The sequence below is a fragment of the Macadamia integrifolia genome, chromosome 9 (genome assembly GCF_013358625.1).
Source record: "Macadamia integrifolia cultivar HAES 741 chromosome 9, SCU_Mint_v3, whole genome shotgun sequence".
Taxonomy (NCBI): domain Eukaryota; kingdom Viridiplantae; phylum Streptophyta; class Magnoliopsida; order Proteales; family Proteaceae; genus Macadamia; species Macadamia integrifolia.
In genome coordinates, this window is record NC_056565.1 from 15,308,972 (window position 1) to 15,328,603 (window position 19,632).

Sequence of the window (19,632 nt, forward strand, 5' to 3'; positions counted from 1 at the left end):
AACCATCTAAAGAAATTTATGAATGATTCATATGCCAGGTATCTTTTCTACTGTAGAATCTGTAAACTTGAGATGAAGCAGAAAGTAAAACTAAAAACATGGTCATTAGAAAGAGGGTAAAGAAGAGAACACATTAATCAACCAAAAGAGAAAATCCAAGAAGATATCCTACCTTGAAAGTTATCTTATACAATTGCATTCCCTGAATAAGTTTCAAACCTTCAATGCCATCTGAAACAGTGTACTCATAAATTTTCCCATGCGACAATTACTTCACCAGAAAACAATGTTGAGTCGTCGACAGTATAACACACAACCTTTAGAACTACAACCACTTCTACAAAACTGATCTAGATTTAAATATGCAGAAAGAATTATGTAGATTCTCCTTCTGGACTCGTCCCTTCATTTGTTTCACTGCTGTTATCCGCATTCTCTGATGGCCCTGCTTCTTCAGACTTTGCTGGGCCAGGACCAGCTGATACCTTGACCATTGATGGACGCAAGAGCCTGTCACCAAGTTTGAAACCCTTGCGGAATTGTTCAGTTATGATACCTTCTTCAAATGCTGCGGACTCTTCACGCATTATCGCCTCATGCAGCTGAAGAAAAAAAATAGAATAAGGGCTTGCAGTGGGATCATAAAAGAGGCTAGCAAAATTTTTCATGAATATAGCATAATACATTAGCTTAATAAGTCTAAATTGAGAGTTTGAACTTTGAAGTATTTCATAGCTAGTCTCTCTCCCATATATTGAGAATAAATCAATAAAAGCACATTTCCTAGGTCTTCAGAAAAAGTGCAACCAATATTAAACTCACCGAGTCGACTCAATTTAATCAAGACCTGGACTGAACTAAAAGGGCAACCAGGTCTTCAGAAAACCTGAACAAACTCGATTGAGTACTTGAAAAAATTCATCAAGTACCCGAATGAGTTTCGAGTCGACTCGGTGGCGCACCTGCAATAAGTCATGGTCAAATAAGCTTGATAATAAAAATGGCAGTGATTTCCCAAATAAAATTACCATCTGTCCACTACAATGGAGTTCACATGGCAGCCTTATCAAATTACATAATTTAGCTGGTAAGTAAGAATAAGAAATGATCTTTGTTTTCTTTTTACAAAAGATAATGAAAAGCTCAAAAAAACATTTAATTGAGGAAAACCAACATATTTCATATATACAATAAAAAAATTAAATAAATAAAACACCCCCCGCTGGTAGAAGCTAAAAGGGCAAAGACAAAAATAAATCCATACTACGACAAGGTCTTCCAAAGTTCATGTATGCAAATAAACTTCTTAACATATTCCATGTTTAGCAAAAATTGCAATGTTTATAACATTACATCATCCTAACATATGATAAAGAAAATAAGAACATAAAATGTTTAAAAGCAAGCTCCACTGGAAAACAAGGAGGTGAAAATGCATCGGACCAGTTTAAGATTTCCACTGTTTTCATTAGTGATCAAAATATTAGCTTAAGAAGCAAACTCCCAAAAAATCTATAAATTACATCAAAATGAAAAAAAAAATCAAAAGTTGACTGTAAGTGATTCATTATGTCTTGACTTTTGAATATATAGCAATTCAAAAAAGGATTCAACTCCCCATATTGCTAGACCACTTAAATAAGCTTCCTTCCCCCATCTCAGATCCATGTCCAGTTATCAGAAGCGCCCCCCACACCCCCCCAAAAAAAAAAAAAGAAAAAAAATTATAATTACATCAAAATGAAAACAAAAATTGACTGTAAGTGATTTAATATGTCTTGATTTTTTAAAATATAGCAATTCAACAAAGGATTCAACTCCCCATATTGCTAGACCACTTAAATAAGCTTCCTTCCCCATCTCAGATCCATGTCATCATAAGCCCCCTATCCCCCCAAAAAAATAATAGTAATAACAAAAAGAGTCCTGTTATTCATATGCTAACCCGTTATCTGCTTGGTAATTGTGTTCTCATATAACTTCTGTAAAGCAGTATAAAAGATAGTAAAATAAAATGGAGAAAAATAGAAAGGTGAACATAATGATTACGAATTTACGATTTATTTGATTAGAATATGTTTCCAATTCCCAGCAAGGAGATCCGCTGGGTGGAAGCCATAGATTTGGTTGATCACATGTTCATGCTCCAGATGGTTATGAATTTACAATTTATTTGATTAGGATATGTTTCCACTTCCCAGCAAGGAGGTCTGCTGGGCAGAAGCCACTGACTTGTGTTATCACATGTCCCACATATATGGTGCAAAAGTTTATCATATCAATGTACTTTACATTGATAAAACAGAAAACAGAAATATGAACTCACCAATGGGTCAAAGGGGATCCCAACTGTCTCCACAGGAACAACACCAATTGATCCCAGAATCTCAGTGAACTGTTTATATATGCTTTGATAGCTATTGTTGATCTTCTCCTCTCCAGGAGTCTCAACTTTAATTTGGGCTTTAGCTCGCTCAAAGTTATCTAACACGAGCAACAGACTCTCCACCACTTCCCCCTGTGCATTTGTCACCAAGGAAAGCCGATCTCTCTCTGTCCTCTTCCGAAAATTATCAAAGTCCGCACTGATCCTAAGAATCCGAGCTCTCTCCACTGACAATTCTTCAGACAAAGTAGCTACTTTGTCTGCAAGAGAGATTTTCTCATCTTCAAGGGACAGAAGGAAGCCTTCTATCTCAGCAACCTTGGACTCATCATTACTTGATAATGCTTCCTTATATGCTTGAAGTGATGCTATGATCGCAGAAGCTGGTTTTTCTTCCGCATTGACAACACCACCATCACTCGCACCATCTTCCGTGGGAGCTTCGTCATCCAAGCTTTCCTGTAAATGAGTCTATTAGCAGTAAAATACAGGATAGTCTATAACAGTCTAGGACAACGTATGTTTATCGATTTTCTGAGGGGTAAAATTTTTTAGTGAGAACAGGGGCCAATGCAGTAATTTTGACAGGCAAAAATGATCTGGAATCTCTTGCAACAATGCAGTAATATCTTTTGATTTATTTCCTGGTATCTCAGATTAGATTCCAAAATGATCAAATGATTTCTTTACAAAAACAAATTCATATAGCAACTCGTAGTACAATAACTTCAGCCAAATGAACTTTTTCCACAATTATATTTGCCTCAGAATAAAGGATTCATCTCCAAAAGCCTCAACAAGAGTGAAAACTAGAATGTTAGTGACTCAGTAGTCAGTTCAATAGAGACGTATACTTTGCAAGAATTTTTCCCAAAAACCAAGAGGATATGCTGCAATAACAACCTTTACTTTTTCTAACCCACCCCCTCTGACGAGTAATATCAACTTGTTTTTTTGTTCCCCAGGTAGATAAGAGAACAACATTGAAAACCACAGAAACTTGAAGTGCAGAAAAACTATTGTTTCCGACCATTAAATAAATGAAACTAATTATTACCTTCCATATAAACAGAATCTAACCTCAACAACAAATAAAATGGCCATAAATTCCATAAATTCGGGCGATGGAAAACATTTGATGCGGGATAGAGATACACATACAGGGAGAGACAAAGTTTTCCTTGAAAACCCATCAAGAGAAGTTTGTCTTGATAGCCCAAATATCTGCTAAATGGAAAACCTTGTTTGCTTTCGAAATTTCATGGAGCTGTTATCCACACCAACACCTACCAATCAGTTACATTTCAGCCTAATTTGATTTTCCCACATGGAGACAGAAAGCCCTGAGCTGACCCATTTAGTTGGAAAAGGGCTTCTTTAGGTTGCTTGGGGTTGGAGATATAATGAAAATTAGTTGAAAATTTAGCTTTGGCAACTTCAGAGGAACTTCCGTTGAACTGTTAAGAATACATCGATAAAACCCCAGACATGGTGGGGCCACCATACAGTTAATGTAGAGGTTATTCAACTAAGAACCCTACAGTAGGGTCGAGGTCTTGATACTCACAGGCCTTCATGTCACAACCGAACATCAAACCCAGTGGCTGGCTCAGGCTTCAAATGGTATTCAGCAGATCAGCAACTTTAGGACAGAACTCTCACAAAGAAATCAGTAGATAAAGAAAGAAAAGAAGATAAAGTTAGATAAAGGGGATAAGGGACTGTCTCAGTCCAGGTCCCTCACCCATGGCCTCTCACCGTTTGTTTGGTCTCTCACCAATGGCGTCTCACCAAACTCTCTTACAAAGCCGTGCTTCTTTTTCTCACCAACGACCTTTTATCTATAAGCTCCAATTGATTACACAATTGGATCCTTCCTTGCACAGAAAGGAACTCCTTACAAGCTGGACATCATCCTAATTAGGAAACCAATTACGAATCAAATCCCATCTATCTAGTTAACTAAATAGAAAGAGTCCTAGACTAAAAAATACCAGTTACATAAACAAATTTAATTAAAAAATAAAAACTATCTTAAAGCTACAAAGTCCCCGACGCAATGCCCGCGGGACTAGTCAGGCTGAAGGCCTGGATACCTATTGTTAACAGAAATAAAAGTCCCCCACAAAATGACTAAATAAGAATTACAATTAAGATCCTAAATTTATACGAAGCTATTACATCTCTATGCAGCTGGACCCCACCAGAAAATCTCTCACACAATATTGCTTCTTGGCAGCATCTTTCTCTAACACAAGCTGGCATGGATCCCACAGAAATATGGAAATTATCTCCCTAAAATCAGAAAGTCAAGGGCTAGATAAATCTGGAAATTAACTCCCCCATTAATGCTGATCGATATCCCCCAATAAAACTGCTGGTTGAACACTGTTACATTGGCAGTATATGCAGAACATTGGTTTGAACATGCTGAATCGATGGGCTTGAATAAACCCAGAATATGATCCACATTCAGACCCGATTTGGAGCCCCATCGATGTATCGATACTGCATCAACAGTGGAGATAAGAACTCATACTTGATGCATGGCTAATCCTAGTGGATTACTTCCCATCCAACAGTTGGTGAAGCTCAAAAATCAAAAGAGGCAGACCATCATAAGCTTATACTGACAGAGCCCTGAAGTGTTAAGTGGTATGCTATAAATAAGCTGGTAGGTTGCCTTTTGCAGGCCTTGGGTTCTGTTACTGAACTCAAATTGATTCTGGAAATTGGAAGTTAAATCTCCCAAGCCGGAGATAATATAAAAGTCCCTAATTACTACCCCTACGCCTAACTACATCACTACTATATAGATCTGGTTAGTTGCCTTTGTGAAAGTCTGTCTTTCATCTGTCTTATTTTCAATATTGAATGATCTTATTCACTTCAGTGACGCATTCACTTTTTTGAAGGGATGAAAAATCCTCACCAAACTCTTAAAACAAGTTCCTAATTCTACGCTAACTTTAGTACCATGTAAGTTCCTAATTAATAATCAGACGCACTAAATTTATGGACTCCAAAGAAAATCTCCTCGCAATAGAAGGAAGAATCACAGTTTTAATTGAACCAAACCAAAACCTACATTATTTCCTAGTACCAGAAAATTAATTGAATTCTATGATGGACCCAGAACCGCATTACAGCTGGCAATCAGATGGCCAGTCAAGAAATAAGCCCATACAAGCTATTGATAAAATTGAGGCCCAGTCTATGCGTTCTCAGAGCCAATCACTTCCCAAATGCATAAGAACCCAAGTAGCAGTCCTGTCATGTAGAAAAGATCCTGTTTGGCCTCCAGTACCATCATTGGAGGCTCAATGGAGGCTCTTAATGGCTAGGATATTGCTAACCCTTCTTCTTTCTTTACTCTTTTGAGCTACATCAGTGGTGCACCTGTTACTTGAATGGTCCTACACAATCAAAATCAGAAACTACGTGTCGAATGCCTTTGGGTTTAGTTGGCTAATCCTTTCAACCTCATGGACCTTCTCAATGGTTTTTATATCTTTTGAACTTCATATCTATTTTTCTTTCTTTCTTTTTCTTTCTTGGGCAGGGTGAATTTGAGCTTCATATCATTTTCTTCAGAATCTCCTGGCTATTGCCTCTATAGGTCTCCTTAAAGATAGTACAACAATGGACCTCACAATGTTTTACTTCTAGTAACATGATTTCTGTTAAAAGATTATTTTGGGATTTACTTACTAGTGTTTCTTCATTGCTCAAACTTTTTAACGGCTCAAACAAATTTGTTAGGTGACACTAAAATCTGAATAGGAAGCATCATTTCCCAAGGCTTTATCCATCTACAAGTACAGTATATAATATCACCTCTTTAATTTTGTAAATGAGACTTTTCATACCACCCCTTTGCAATGAAATATTACAGTTATTAAAAAATTCTGTAAATATACAATACCAAATATTCAGTTAGTTACAAGTAGTTGGTCAGTCTTAGAAGCAAACCAAGTTTTATCTGATACTGATAGTGCCTAATGTTCGTAATATTACATTACAATGAACCACCATGAAGCCATACAGATCTTCTGGAAGTGAAGTAACTGCAGTTTGGTATCATTGTAACATGAATTCCACGTGTTAAATGATCTGAAAGAATCTATTGCCAGCAAAATCAAAGGAACAATTCAAGATTATCGATGCTTACAAGTATGGCTTGTTTCTGAGGTCTTGGGAAATTACTGAGAAGCTTGCATTGAGGTTAGGTCAAATTTAAAACCTTCCTCAATTCACTAAAGAGAAACATTTGGGTCATTTATAAACCAAATTCCAAATAGCCTAAACATCAATTTTCCATTCACACATATGGAATCCATTCTTTCTAATAAAGCCTAATAAAAGTCATAACAAGTAAAACTTCTACTTCACTTGGCGGAGGGAAGAAATAAAAGAAAAATAAGATAATCCAAAGGGTAAACTCAGAGCTAATCCATTCTATTTCTCCTTTAACAAAAAAGGGAAGCATCCGCACATTGAAGTAAGAAAAAACTACTCCAAAGAACCGTAGCATAAGACTAAGAGAAAATTGATTTTGGGTTTAAAAAAACCAAAAAAATGTGTATTAGTTAGCATTTCCCAGTTGGACTCTTGCCGAACTTTCCCAGATCCATTACCTTACCTACCAAGAACACAATATAAGAAAATAACTCCAAACAAATAGTAACAATAGATAAAACCTTACCTGAACTTCAGTTTCTTCAACCTCGTTGGTCTCTGTAGTTTCTCCGGTGGCAGAAAAAGATGTCAACTTTGAAAACCGAAATGATGATTTAAATGAACGATTGGAGAGTGATAAACGGAAAGGTCTTATACATCTCTGGTTCAAAGGAAAACATAAACGTTTCGGAGTTTCCAAAGATGTGGAGCTATGGACTAATGGAGGGACCAGGGACGTTGGAGTTCTGAGGATTGTGGCCATTGGGATGATGGATAGAGTAAGGGATAGAACCCGTATCCCTTAGGAGGAGGTAACGACTCTCTCTCTCTCTCTCTCTCCCTCTCTCTCTCTCTCTCTCTCTATATATGCGAAGGGAAACTGGAAATGGAAAGAGTCGTCGATTAGAAGGATTAGACCCTAAAGCAAGTGATAGGAATGTTCTTGAAGGGGCGCAGAAAACACATGACTTCATTTTGGGTACCCATATTAACCGATTGAGGGGAATGGGCCCAAGCCCATATACTTATCAGGTAATTCTAGAGGGGTTGAAAGTAGGTCTGGCTAAGTCCAGGCTAAGGTAGGCCTAGAACAGCCCATAGCTATTCATTTCGGGCTCTTATTGGGCCCAAATAAAATTTTCAAAAACAAAAAAGCCAGCCCCATTCCATTACCATTGAGTACTTAGTCTACTGACTACTGGGCACTGAACCTTCAACACAAGTATTTTAGTCATTTAGATAGTTCAGTAAGGTGCCTATATCCGTGGGATAGACGGGAGCAATTTTCACTAACAATGAAAATAGGGTTTACATGCTTTCTTCCTCACGTCTCTTTGTGTAAACAAAGAAATCCCAATAACCCTAATAACCCCTCATCACAACAATTTACAAGGAAACAAAGAGATGAGAATTTCCTAAATTGACCCCATGTAAACCCTAACAATCTTTCAGGAGTGATGCCCCTAAACCCTCATATGGAACCCCGGTCATCTTGGCCCAAGAAACAAAGATAAACACTAAGGTGGGTTGATTCCCCCAAATCTCAGCCCTACAACTTTAATGGCCCTTCAGAAGCAGCCCACAACCTAATCCTTAAAATGTGAGATATCAACCCTCCAAACCAAGTTAGCACTAAGCAAGTAAGCATTATATATGAGAACAAAAGCCCATCCTGACTCTTTTGTGAGAGTTTTAAAGCTTGCACATGATGTGATCAACATGTGTTTGGAGGTTGGAATGGGAGATTAGGAAGCTTTGAACATTTACATGCGAAGGGGGAGACCATAATGGAAGAAACTAGATAAAGATAGAAGATTATTGACCCAACTCTGGATTCATGTTATAAGGTATAACTCTATGTGGGTTGGGTTTTCTCTTGTTAAAGATGGAGTGGCTCCTTTCAAGTTTCAGCCCAGATAAAGTTTGTGATTATATGGTTAATATATACTTTTCACAGCCTCTGAACCAAGAGCACTCAATCTCCCCCTGAATTAAGTTGAGGCTTACTGTTGTTAATGTGCTTATCATTTGTCTTACCTGATAGTATGTGAATTGTAAACCCCATCTTATAAAATGGAGGACCTTAATTATATTTCGGATTATTATATTGTATAAAATGCATAGTTTTGTAAAAATGAGGGGCGTGCTTGATCCAACAGTTATGTACGAATGTTACGACCTGGTGATCAAGCGGTCGAAACAGATTCTTGAATTTTTTGGTGTAAAGCTGCGTAATTCTCGCCCCACATACCTTGTGCATCAGGTATGTCCCTTTTTTCTTTTATTTTTCGTAAAAGCATTTTAGTAACTAAAAGAATCATCGTGTAGTAATTTACTTTTCCTTTTTATTTGGATGTATCATTATGTACAAGGATAGATAGAAAGGTGTATGTCTACTTGATGAGAGAGAAAAGCCTTGGTCTTGCACCTTTGGGTGTGGAAAGGTTTGAAAGCATGTCACCTCGTGTTTTAATATAAGGAATATAATATGTTGAGTAACCCCAATAGGGTAGCTTAGTTGGCAATGATCTACTCCCGCGATTTAAAAAGTCATAACCATTCATGGGGCCTACTTATACCAACAAAAAAAAAGTTAAAAGAGGAAGCATAGCATTTCTTTTTTTTTTTTTTTTTTGGTAAAGGATAGCATGTTTAGTTACATTAGGAAAAAGAGAGAGTGAGAGATGAAAATCCATGTCGAATCATATGTTAAAGAAAATATGGAGCCCCTGGAATTTTTTGATGTGGTTGATTTTAATTAGTGTTCCCTACTTTGTCTAACTGTTGGAATGACTACATCAACTTTATCAAACAAAAATAAATAAATAAATGATTACATCAAATTTCAACTTTCTTTGTTGTATTATAGAGATGGTCTCCAAATGCAATTAAAAGGTATTATTATTGTTGTCCCTATCGTCATTTTTATTGTGTCAATTTCTAAGTTTATTATGAAGGAAGAGAATGTGTGTTATAATGTTCATAAGATAGGCCTTAAGTTATACGAGATAAAAGACATAAATGCATATAATAATAACACACATATCTTAAAAAAAATAGGAATTGGGTTTTGTATACTGATAGGATATTATAATAAATTTAGGAACATCATAAAACAATTAGTAATGCACCAATTTTAATCTATTTATTCTAAAATACTATGACTTTATTGAATATTCAATGCTAGATGACTCATTAATTGTTTATTTAGGAAAAAATTTCAGTAAAATTCGTTATAGGTTTCAGTTAATTGGTCACTATATGTTGCTGGTGACCTTCCTTGGACTTACGATAACCCCCTATCGCCTAGCAACCTGCCACTGAGCTGGAAGCCTTCAATGATTATTTTTGTGCTAACCAATTCTAAGAAAATCTTATTCTATCAAGTCCAACCCAAACTGGAAGTCCATATGGTTGACCATATTGCCTATACATTTTCTTCTCGTTATCCAATAGAATGGCTGCCTATTGAGTGAGCCAAATTCATAAGTTTTACAACTATAACATAGTCCATGATAATTGATCATAGACATTATAACACCCAAAACTTATCCCAACTTAATAGGGTCGACTACATGGAGATTCCAAGCAAGGACGAGTGCAAGGATCCACGCAAAAAAATTGACGGATTATGGCTAATTATAATAAATGCCGGTTGTCAACTTAACGCACTATTACAAATCAACCACGTACATGCTTATAATGACAAATTATAATAAGATACCAGTTGTCTACTTGACGTACGATATTAATCGGTCAAGCCAAAGCGTCCTACATGCATTATGTCTACCACCAAGACAATTCATCACCTAACATACTTTTATGAAAATAGGAGATATAACAAATTCTTTTTTTTTTTTGCTGACAACGGGTATCCAGGCCTTTGGCTTGAGTCGCTTGACTAGTCCCACGGACCCATACAAATCCCACAACCGCATGGACGAGACCATATCAGGGTTGAATGAGAACCCTTCAACTTTCACTGAAAGTAGTAAAAAACACTAAACACCCTGTGTGAGTGGCCCAATGTGTGCCTAGAGGGAGTCAAACTTAGGACGTTCAAGCGTACGGCTCGTACCAAGTTCATCGCTCACCAACTGCACTACCCCCTTGGGTTATGATATTGAGATAATGAATTCTTGATAACCCCCTAAAAAAAAAAAAAAAAGATCATAGATATAATTATGAATTTCCTCCAAAGGTATATGTCTAAAATCTTGTAATCAAATCATCAGCATCAGTCATACATCGAATGTTTTTACCAACTTGATTAATAGCTTGAAAAGACCTGAGTCCACACTACTAGGGTCCTCAATCTAAAAAGATTCAACATGGCTTGATCTTAAGAAATTCAACATGGCGAAAGATGGAGACATTCTATTTTCTCAAAAAAGTGATTCATCCGTGAACGGATCAGGTTCACGTACCATAATGTTCTTGTACATTTTTTATCCGTGGATATATAATCTATTAAATGAAGAGAGAGAAAATTGATTCTATATCCACGGACCATAACCGTTTTCATACATTCTCGTACGTGAACCTGATCCGTTCCCATTCCCACCAATCTAACCATTATATTACAATCACCTAAGATAAATCCACTAGCTTTCGATATTGATTATTACTTTCCAAAGCAAACCAACAATTAAATTGATCAAAGATTATGAGGTAAAAAAAGAAAGATGAGCTGCGACATGACTTCCAATATTTTTAATTTCCTCGAGATCGATCCTTAGTCGTTGATATCATATAATATTACATTTCAAAATCAACATCTCGTAACCAAATATTCTCTAATAGTAACTACTAATAGTTTGATTAATGAACTTGGTCACACGGTTTATAACAATTAGTAATGTCAAATATTATCCCATATGTAGCAGCAAGAAACACATGTGACCCAACGGCTAAAGGGGTTGAATAAAAAAAAGAAAAAAAGAATATAAATAAATGAAATTCTATAATTTTTAAATAATTAAAAAAGTTGCAAGACCGAAAGCATAACAAATGGTACTAGCAATTTAAATAGTAATAAACAAGTAAATTTCTTTATTACAGCTTATCCATGGAAAATGCATAACTTCGGAAAATGGTTAGATTTAATGTATATTAATATGTTTTTCATCGGCCATTGTTCAAACAAGGCTTTCATGAATACAAATCAGTTTCCCTAGACTAGTCAAGATTTTTTATTATTATTTATTTATTTATATAAAATCCATTAAGTTTATCAATTGAATGACTCACAAGTCACAACCAAGGGTCAAGTTTCTCTTGACGCGCACATCTGGATAAATATGTGGATGAGGATCCCTTTTTTTTTTTTTTATCACGTGGCAAGTCAAATCGGGCTGAAATTCTATACATGTTTGGACTCTTAAGGTCCCTTAGAGGTATATTTCGACTGAGGTTAAAAAAAATGAAGATCACAAAATAGAAATGATTCTTATTGCAAATATGATATCACTAACAACTTTGACCCATAAAACTACCTCAACATGGTTGGAGGATCTCCTTAGGCTTTTTTTTTTTTTTTTTTTCAGAAAATGAATTTTGTGAGGGAGTGTGGCTTCAGAGCCCAGACCCATGAAGAGGCAAAATGACTAACCCGCTATGGATACTTCTTTGTACCATCAACCCTCACACATGAGTAATACCACATTCCCTCATAGAAAACACCTTTTTTTTTTTTTTTACATTCATGATATCACTAATAACAACTTGGACATAGAAAGCTACCCCAGCATGCAATTATTAGAGGATCTCCTAATGTAACATGAGACTAGAGAAAATGAAAGAGATGGATATACAGACAGCTTACCGACCATAGACATAACTAGCTTTACTTAGGTTAATCCCATCAGATTAGATGTACAACCCTAGAAGTAGTTAGGGGATTACAAATATTAAAACATGCAGTCACATGTCCTATGTCAACTGTCAACAACAACAATAATAGATCCTTTCCGTTATTTCAAACTTTTCATGACCTTCACTGTAATAAAAAAAAATAAAAAAATGACGTGTCAATTGGAAGGTCTCGTTTGGAAGTATGGAATTCATTCAAAACAAAGCTCAAAGCAAGTAATCTTTTCCAAAAAGCAATTCTAATGTACAGTCACGGCTGTGAGTGGCCGTTATAGGTAAAAGACAAACAATAAAAAATAATAATAAAAAATAAAAAATTCTCCACAGTGAGACAGTCTTTAATCCCTCACACTATAAAATAACCTCTTTTTCGAAAACCTTCCACCCGTTTCTGTTTCTTCCTATTTAAAGAATAATTTCGTTATTGTTTCACAGATAAACCATCTTAAAAGAAAAATTGAATACGTTATTTTTAATTTTTCTTTCAAATTTAATTTTTATCATTTAAAAGCGTCGTCTTCCCCCAAAATCCAGCTGATTCAGACTTTGAATCAGACCATTAGTAAGGGTTCCAAATCCTTGGTTTCGAGTTTCGGAACTCGGAACTCGGAACTCGAAATTCTTACTTCAAGTATTGGATTTTGGGGGTGGTTTCGCTTTTTGTGATTCTTTTTAGGGTTTACTATCGAGAAATTACTGTCGCTCTTTCGATTCGTAAGAGAAGATGAGTAGTAGGAAGGAAGAAGAGAGGAACGAGAAGATCATTCGAGGTCTCATGAAGCTTCCTCCCAATCGGAGATGTATTAACTGTAATAGCCTGGTATGAGATTTCTTACTCTTCTCTTGTTGTCGTGTAGAAAAGTTGCAGAATGTTTCTAGGGTTTTTGGGTTAGAAGGTCGTTATTACAACGTAAATCTTAGTTTAAGTTGGTTTGTACTTCGTTTTGACAAAGAAGTAACTGAATTAGGTTTTCCTTCTTTTGTATCCATCCGCTTTTGAATTTTCTATTCTTTTTCTGTGTTCTGAAAGTTATTTATTGGCTTTGGTTGCAGGGTCCTCAGTATGTATGCCCAAATTTTTGGACTTTTGTTTGTGTGACTTGCAGTGGGATACAGTGAGTGCTTGCTTCTATTCTCTTTCGTTTTAGGGTTTAGCTTTTAGTTCACTTCGAAGACTTTGAATTTTGGTTGAACTTGAGGACTTGCGAGTATTTCTGAGGCTAGATTGAGATGCTTAATTGTCGCAGAAGTGAATCTGGTGGTTCTTAGTTCTCTTTTCTTTATCTTCGCGTGCAATTATTTTCTGTAAATTGTATGATTTTAGGTTGATTATTGGGTGGGTGGGGGAGTTGATGTGTTGCATATTCTTTGCGGATGTTTTACTGAATAAAATGCATGAATTGGTGATGTCTCTGAACTTCATGGTGTTGTTTACGCATTTGTTTTTAATGATGCCATACAGTCGTGAATTTACTCACCGTGTGAAGTCAGTATCCATGGCTAAATTCACATCCCAAGAGGTGGAGGCTCTTCAGAAAGGTGGTAATCAGGTAAATGGAACTTTTTTTTTTTCCTTCTGTCTTTCTGGTGGTAGGGGGTTGCTTATTTTGTTGATGATTGGGTGTTTACTATTTTCAGCGCGCAAGGGAAATTTATTTAAAGGACTGGGACTTGCAACGACAGAGATTGCCTGATAGCAGGTGAGAGATATCCTTCTTATTGCCTCTCAAAATTTTAGTAATCTAATATGTTGCATACATTGAAATTTATTTTGATTTCTTCTTTCTTGCAGTAACGTTGATAAAATCCGAGAGTTTATAAAGAATGTTTATGTGGATTGCAAGTATGCTGGAGGAAAGACCTCTGACAAGCCTCCTCGGAACATGCAGGCATCTATTTCTTGTTTCATTTCAAAATATTTAGAATATCTTAGTTCAATTTAGTCAAATGGAAGGCTATGCCTATGTGGACTAACGTAAGGTGTTGTTGAGTTTGCCAGAATGTCGGAAACAATGAAGATGATACCAGAAGAGCCAGCTCCTACCACTCCTATTCTCAGAGTCCACCATATGAATATCAGTATGAAGAGCGGCGGTATGGTAGACAGGCTGGTGCACTTACCAGGAAACCGGGTTCGGATCGAGCTCTATATGAGCGAAAAATTTCTAGCTTCATTTATAGTCCAGGTCGATATGAGGATAGGATTGCAATTGAGAATTCTGGTTCTAGAATTTCAGACTACTCTGTGTCAAGTGGAGGTGATCCATTCAGGTCTGATACTCAATCACCTAATTTTCAGAAGAATGTTGGATTTGGCAGCCCTCCAATTCAGCCTGTGAGGGATATTTTAAATGAAGATGTACAACGTCAAACAATAAGTTCATACTCAGAGACAAATGTCAGGAGAGAAGTAGATGGAATTCCACGGCCACAGGTTTGAGTTAGTGCTAAATCATTTTGGATTTTCTATTGTGGAGTAAGCCTAAAAGTACAATAAACCATAAAGTTTTGAACTGTGAAGGGATATGAATGCAACATCCCATGGAGATCTATAGTATCATGGGTCCCTCCTATAGTCCTATGAGACTAACAGATAAAAGAATGCTTGATTACATTGCCCTTCAGTATGTCTACTTTCTTCTTGATTCCACACCATAGTTGTCAAGGTGTTTCCTAGGCGTCTAGGCGCCTTTTGGGGTCCCTATGCTTTGTTTATCATATGTCGGTTTTCTCATAATAGGTCATTACTAACATAATTATATTATATTGAATTATTGTTTCTGTATTACATATACTCTACACCTAGGCAGAGTCGCCTAGGTGCCCCTCCAATGCCTTGGGTCACCTAGCCTTGATAACTATGTTTCACACCATTTTCTTCCAACAGTTGAAGAATGAGACCGATACAGTTTTTTTTGAACATTGGCTGGTACATTATGGGGTTAGGTATTCCTAGATGGGACTCATGGAATGGAGGCTTTCCCTTCTGTTCTTGTACAGATTCTGTTAGCCAATGTATGTAAACTGTTTAGTGTATTTGCTATCTGCTATATCGCTGAGTGGTGTTTACTTAACCATTTCAGTTAGCTTACATTGAGTTACTTCTTTTCCAGAGAGCCACCTCTTCGGGAAGCTTTGGGTCATTTGATAGCAACTCCATGTCTTCAAAATCTGTTAATTCAGGTAGCTTATTTGATGTCATCTTAGAACCTGAACAGTCTGTGGAGAGCCAGTAGGACAAAATACAGTTTTTCCCTTCTTTACCACAGTCATCTATTTCTGCTAATGCGGGAAGTGTGGAACTTTTTAATGCATCATTTGTACAACAACCTGCAGCTTCTTCAGCTCCATTTTAGATATTGTTCTAATCATTAAAAACTTCTCAAACTCCATATGTAGATTTGTTTCAACAACCAGCACCATCTTCGGCTCCACCAATAGATTTATTTGGGTCAAGCCAGACTTCTTCAGCCCTGTCTCTTGATTTGTTTGCCAATATTGCACATCAGCAGCCTGCTACAAACATTTTGGAGCAAAAACAATCAGGATTCCCTATTGCAGAAAATGAAGGCTGGGCAACATTTGACTCACCTAATCAAGTAACATCTACCCTTGGAACAAACAATGTGGACCGTTCTACCAGGGCTCATGCTGATGGATTGCCTGTGGTGAGATTTAATGCACTTGCATCCACAAATACAAGCGGGAAGTTACAGTCAGTTCAAAGCTCTGCAACTCATGGCTCTGTTCCGCTTGCTTCCAGTGAGTGGCATGGGGCCGTCCAGGATGTTCAAGCCTCCACTGATCTAGGAAGTAATCAGGTATCAAATCACAGAACATAATTTAGTGACCCTAAGTTTTTTCTGAAGTCTTGGGAATTATTAGATCTGTACTACAGTTTGTGGATGGTTTTGTTACATCGCTAGTTTTGGCTTATTATTTTATTGGTAAAATTATGTAGCAGTCATGGAATGCCTTTGAAGATTTGGGTGAAACCGTTTCCCAGTCTTCCTTTGAGAGTCTACCACCAAGGACTGAGCCACATGTTCAAGCCTCCACTGGTCCAATAAGCACTCAGGTAGTCGGTCCTATTCACTTTAATGGATGGAAATCTTTTTGAGTTTTTGAGTAAATATCAGAATATGATCCGTTACTGTGTCAGCGGTTTGATTACATCACTGGTTTTGGTTTCATTGTATAAATTTGGAGCAGTCATGGAATGCTTTTCAAGATTCTGCTGGTAGCATCTCTCAAACTTCCTTTGGGAATCCTCCTCAAAGAATTGAACGACAAGCTCAAGCCTTCAGTGGTCCAATCAGCACTCAGGTAGTGAGAATCGTAATATTTCCCATCAGTGTGAGGATGGTTTCATTTGTCTCCAGTTTTTCTTACTGTTCTATTGTTTTCAATTCTGTAGCAGCCGTGGAATGCCTTTGAAGATTCTGCTGATAGCCTTTCTCTAGCTTCCTTCGAGAATTTACCACAGAGGAATGAACCACAACTTCTGGCACATAACCCTCCTGCAACCATTGATCAGTGTTTGAGCTCAAATGTTCAAGAGGTATTTGTGCTTTCCATAATCTGCTGAATCGAAAAGCACCCACTCTGTAATCCATTTTTGCATATATGATCTTTGCAGGAACCCAACAAAGATGGGTTTCAAAGAGCAATCATGGAGGAGAGAACCCCTATACCTAGTGTACCAGTTAATGGTGCTTTAGTTGCATCATCACTTGCTCCATTGATGCGGATCCGGGTTCCAAGAACAGGAATCGGATCGCTTAGGGCCCACAATAAAGTAGTAAATTCAAAATTTAAAGAATAATGGCAGTTCTGTAAATAAACTGAAGTTTAAGGGAATGGCAATTAAGTAATTACCAGAAACTTAGAAAGGAGTGGCAGACTTGTAAATAAAAGGAATTTCAAAAGGAGGAAAGGAGGTTAAAGTAACTGATAGGATATGAAGGGGATTAGAATTATAGGCCATGGGTAGTCTTGGAAGCAATTATTGGGCATGGGTAAGTAGTAAATAAAGGTGGAATGGAAGGGGTATTAATATGGAGGTAAAACAAAAGAGGGACTTTTACATAAAAGAACAAATACTAAAGGACACAACTCAAGGGGTTTGAGGGGTATAATGGGAAAAACAAAATTAAAGGGTTTTAAACCACTCACGAGTCTTTCTTCTTCTACCTTCAGCCAACGTAAGAGGTGGAAAACCAGGGAGGCTTTGGATCAAGAGAACTCCTTCAATCGGCCTTTGTTTGGCCTGGAATTTCTGGTGAATATCCTCAAGAAGAGGCTCTATCAAACCCATAAAATAGATGCTTGGAACTGCAGGCTGGAAGGACACAGGAAGAACCTGAATTAGAGCCTGGCGGTAGATTAGAGATCAGACCTGAAATCTGTCTTGTAACTCACAGCAGAGGTCACATTCAGGTATGAATTTCTAAGGTTTAAACCACCTCAGAGTGAAGATCAAACGCCCAGAATTTGGAGGGAAAAGAAGAGGAGAGGAAAGAGAGCAATCCTCAGTTGTGAGGGTCTATTCCTTCGCCAGAACAGGGGAGGAGGGAAAAAAGAAAAAGTAAACATGAGAGAGTCACGGCAGCCAAAGCTTCAGCCAAGTAAACATCCAATTTCAAATCAAAATTTCAAAATCTCTAAACTGAGTTCTCCATTACAGGGCTATTTAAAGAAAAATAATGACATAATTTTGGAAGCTAATTAAAAATGGAAACTAAACCTAGATAGCAACTAAATAAAAATCAAATATAAATAAAAGACTGTTAATCTAATCTCTAACCAATAAAGGAAGTAAATAAAAATCAAATCTAAAGATAGCAACTAATTCCATCGTGCAACTGCATCAGCTCTCCCGGTCTTAAAAGAACTCGACTCCGTTGAGTTAGGTCGTGCTCCCAAGATACCCTTGTAAGTTGCTCGTTGATGAGGTGGCACGTATCTCGAAGCAGAAGATGGGAACATAACACCAAGAGGAGGGAGGGTAGGTTGACGTGCCACTAGAGCAGGAGTCAGTCGACGACGTGGCATGTCTGATAATGCGTGTGACCTCATTAAGTACATACGACCTCCTTGCTTCACCTTGATGGTGTTCCGTGCACCATCATAGAGAATGCCTGCATGTCGCTGCCAAGGTCGCCCTAGAAGAATGTCACAATGTGCCAATGGGGTGACCAAACAGGTGACATGGTACTGTAACGGCCCAAACTGTAGGTGTACTCGAACAACTGCAGTGGCCTCTTCTCGAGCTGTGGGTCCAAAACCTCGCACATGAATCTTCTTGAAAAGCTGCTTTTGTGGAAGGTTGTGTGCTCGAACAAATTCAGCAGATATGAAGTTTGCTTCTGCCCCAGTATCAACAACTGCATGAACATCAATAGGGTCGGAGCCGTGCAGGAGAGTCCCCTTCTGTCTGAAGAGAGGAGCTTTATCAACTAGTCTATTCGAAAAGGATGAAAGGCTAGCTGAATGAGCTTCTACATCCTCATCTTCATCATCGACAATATCATCGTCCTCGAGCGGATAAGGATATAAATGAGATTCATCTTCACTCTTCTCTGTCGGCTGCTTCTCTGCAACGTTCACAGAACGCGTCCTGTTGGGACACTTGTTGGAATAGTGACCCTTCTCGCCACAACTATGGCATATGATATTCTTCACCCCAACACTATCCTTGTTGAACTCTGACCTTTTCTCTTCAACTCTGCGAGCTTCAGGCTTCTTTTCCTCCATACGCGGTGGAGGTCTATAAATTGAAGAAGTCTTGAGCATACCCTTCCAATAAATGGACTTCTCTTCAGCTGTCTTGGCATGAGCTGCTGCCACATCAACAGACCTGAAATCAGTGTTAGCCAACTCAAGTCGAATCTCAGTACTTAACCCACTGATATATCGCATCACCCGTTGCTGGTCTGTTTCCTGAAGCCGACACCTTGAAGACAGTTTGTGGAATTCGAGGGTGTAAGAATCCACATCTTTGTTCCCTTGTTGCAAGTTAAGTAATTTATGAAACATTACCTTTTCATAATTAAGGGGAACAAATTTTTCAGTCAGGATCTGCTTCATGACCTCCCAATTGATAACGGGTCCAAGTCTTCTGACAAACCTTGCATGTAGTACATCATCCCACCATGAACATGCATACCCAATAAACTTGGTGATGATGAGTTCAC

The 19,632-nt window shown here is 37.6% G+C and overlaps 2 protein-coding genes across 4 annotated transcripts; one reads left to right on the forward strand and one right to left on the reverse strand.

Moving 5' to 3' along the window:
* Nucleotides 1–85: 85 nt before the first annotated feature.
* LOC122090050 (protein GrpE-like) lies at nucleotides 86–7,465 on the reverse strand. Its single transcript, XM_042659884.1, has 3 exons — nucleotides 7,092–7,465; nucleotides 2,327–2,845; nucleotides 86–602 (listed from the first exon to the last, which is right to left on the reverse strand). The coding sequence occupies exons 1-3, from the start codon at nucleotides 7,326–7,328 to the stop codon at nucleotides 375–377; spliced, it is 984 nt and encodes a 327-aa protein (XP_042515818.1). The 5' UTR covers nucleotides 7,329–7,465; the 3' UTR covers nucleotides 86–374.
* Nucleotides 7,466–12,841: 5,376 nt separating this feature from the next.
* On the forward strand, nucleotides 12,842–18,096 carry LOC122088270 (probable ADP-ribosylation factor GTPase-activating protein AGD14). 3 transcript variants are annotated; one of them, XM_042657472.1, is made up of 12 exons: nucleotides 12,842–13,256; nucleotides 13,490–13,551; nucleotides 13,899–13,986; nucleotides 14,075–14,136; nucleotides 14,229–14,325; nucleotides 14,436–14,870; nucleotides 15,550–15,619; nucleotides 15,836–16,257; nucleotides 16,401–16,514; nucleotides 16,649–16,762; nucleotides 16,854–16,997; nucleotides 17,076–18,096. In XM_042657472.1, exons 1-12 carry the CDS (start codon nucleotides 13,161–13,163, stop codon nucleotides 17,259–17,261), a joined length of 1,890 nt encoding a protein of 629 aa, XP_042513406.1. In that variant the 5' UTR covers nucleotides 12,842–13,160; the 3' UTR covers nucleotides 17,262–18,096. The 3 variants fall into 3 exon arrangements, with proteins under 3 accessions (XP_042513406.1, XP_042513403.1, XP_042513404.1); XM_042657469.1 differs by having other exon boundaries at nucleotides 12,843–13,256; nucleotides 16,398–16,514; XM_042657470.1 differs by having other exon boundaries at nucleotides 12,843–13,256; nucleotides 16,398–16,514; nucleotides 16,857–16,997.
* The last annotated feature ends 1,536 nt before the right edge of the window (nucleotides 18,097–19,632 follow it).

Excerpts from the sequence above, each read along its gene's own strand:
- LOC122090050 (XM_042659884.1), bottom strand. The coding sequence starts at position 7,328 with ATGGCCACAATCCTCAGAACTCCAACGTCCCTGGTCCCTCCATTAGTC. Across the intron at positions 2,846-7,091 it reads TTGAAGAAACTGAAGTTCAG|GAAAGCTTGGATGACGAAGC; the intron begins GTAAGGTTTTAT and ends ACTCATTTACAG. Across the intron at positions 603-2,326 it reads GGATCCCCTTTGACCCATTG|CTGCATGAGGCGATAATGCG; the intron begins GTGAGTTCATAT and ends TTTTTTCTTCAG.
- LOC122088270 (XM_042657469.1), top strand. The coding sequence starts at position 13,161 with ATGAGTAGTAGGAAGGAAGAAGAGAGGAACGAGAAGATCATTCGAGGT. Across the intron at positions 13,987-14,074 it reads TTCAGAAAGGTGGTAATCAG|CGCGCAAGGGAAATTTATTT; the intron begins GTAAATGGAACT and ends TACTATTTTCAG. Across the intron at positions 16,763-16,853 it reads GTGGTCCAATCAGCACTCAG|CAGCCGTGGAATGCCTTTGA; the intron begins GTAGTGAGAATC and ends TCAATTCTGTAG.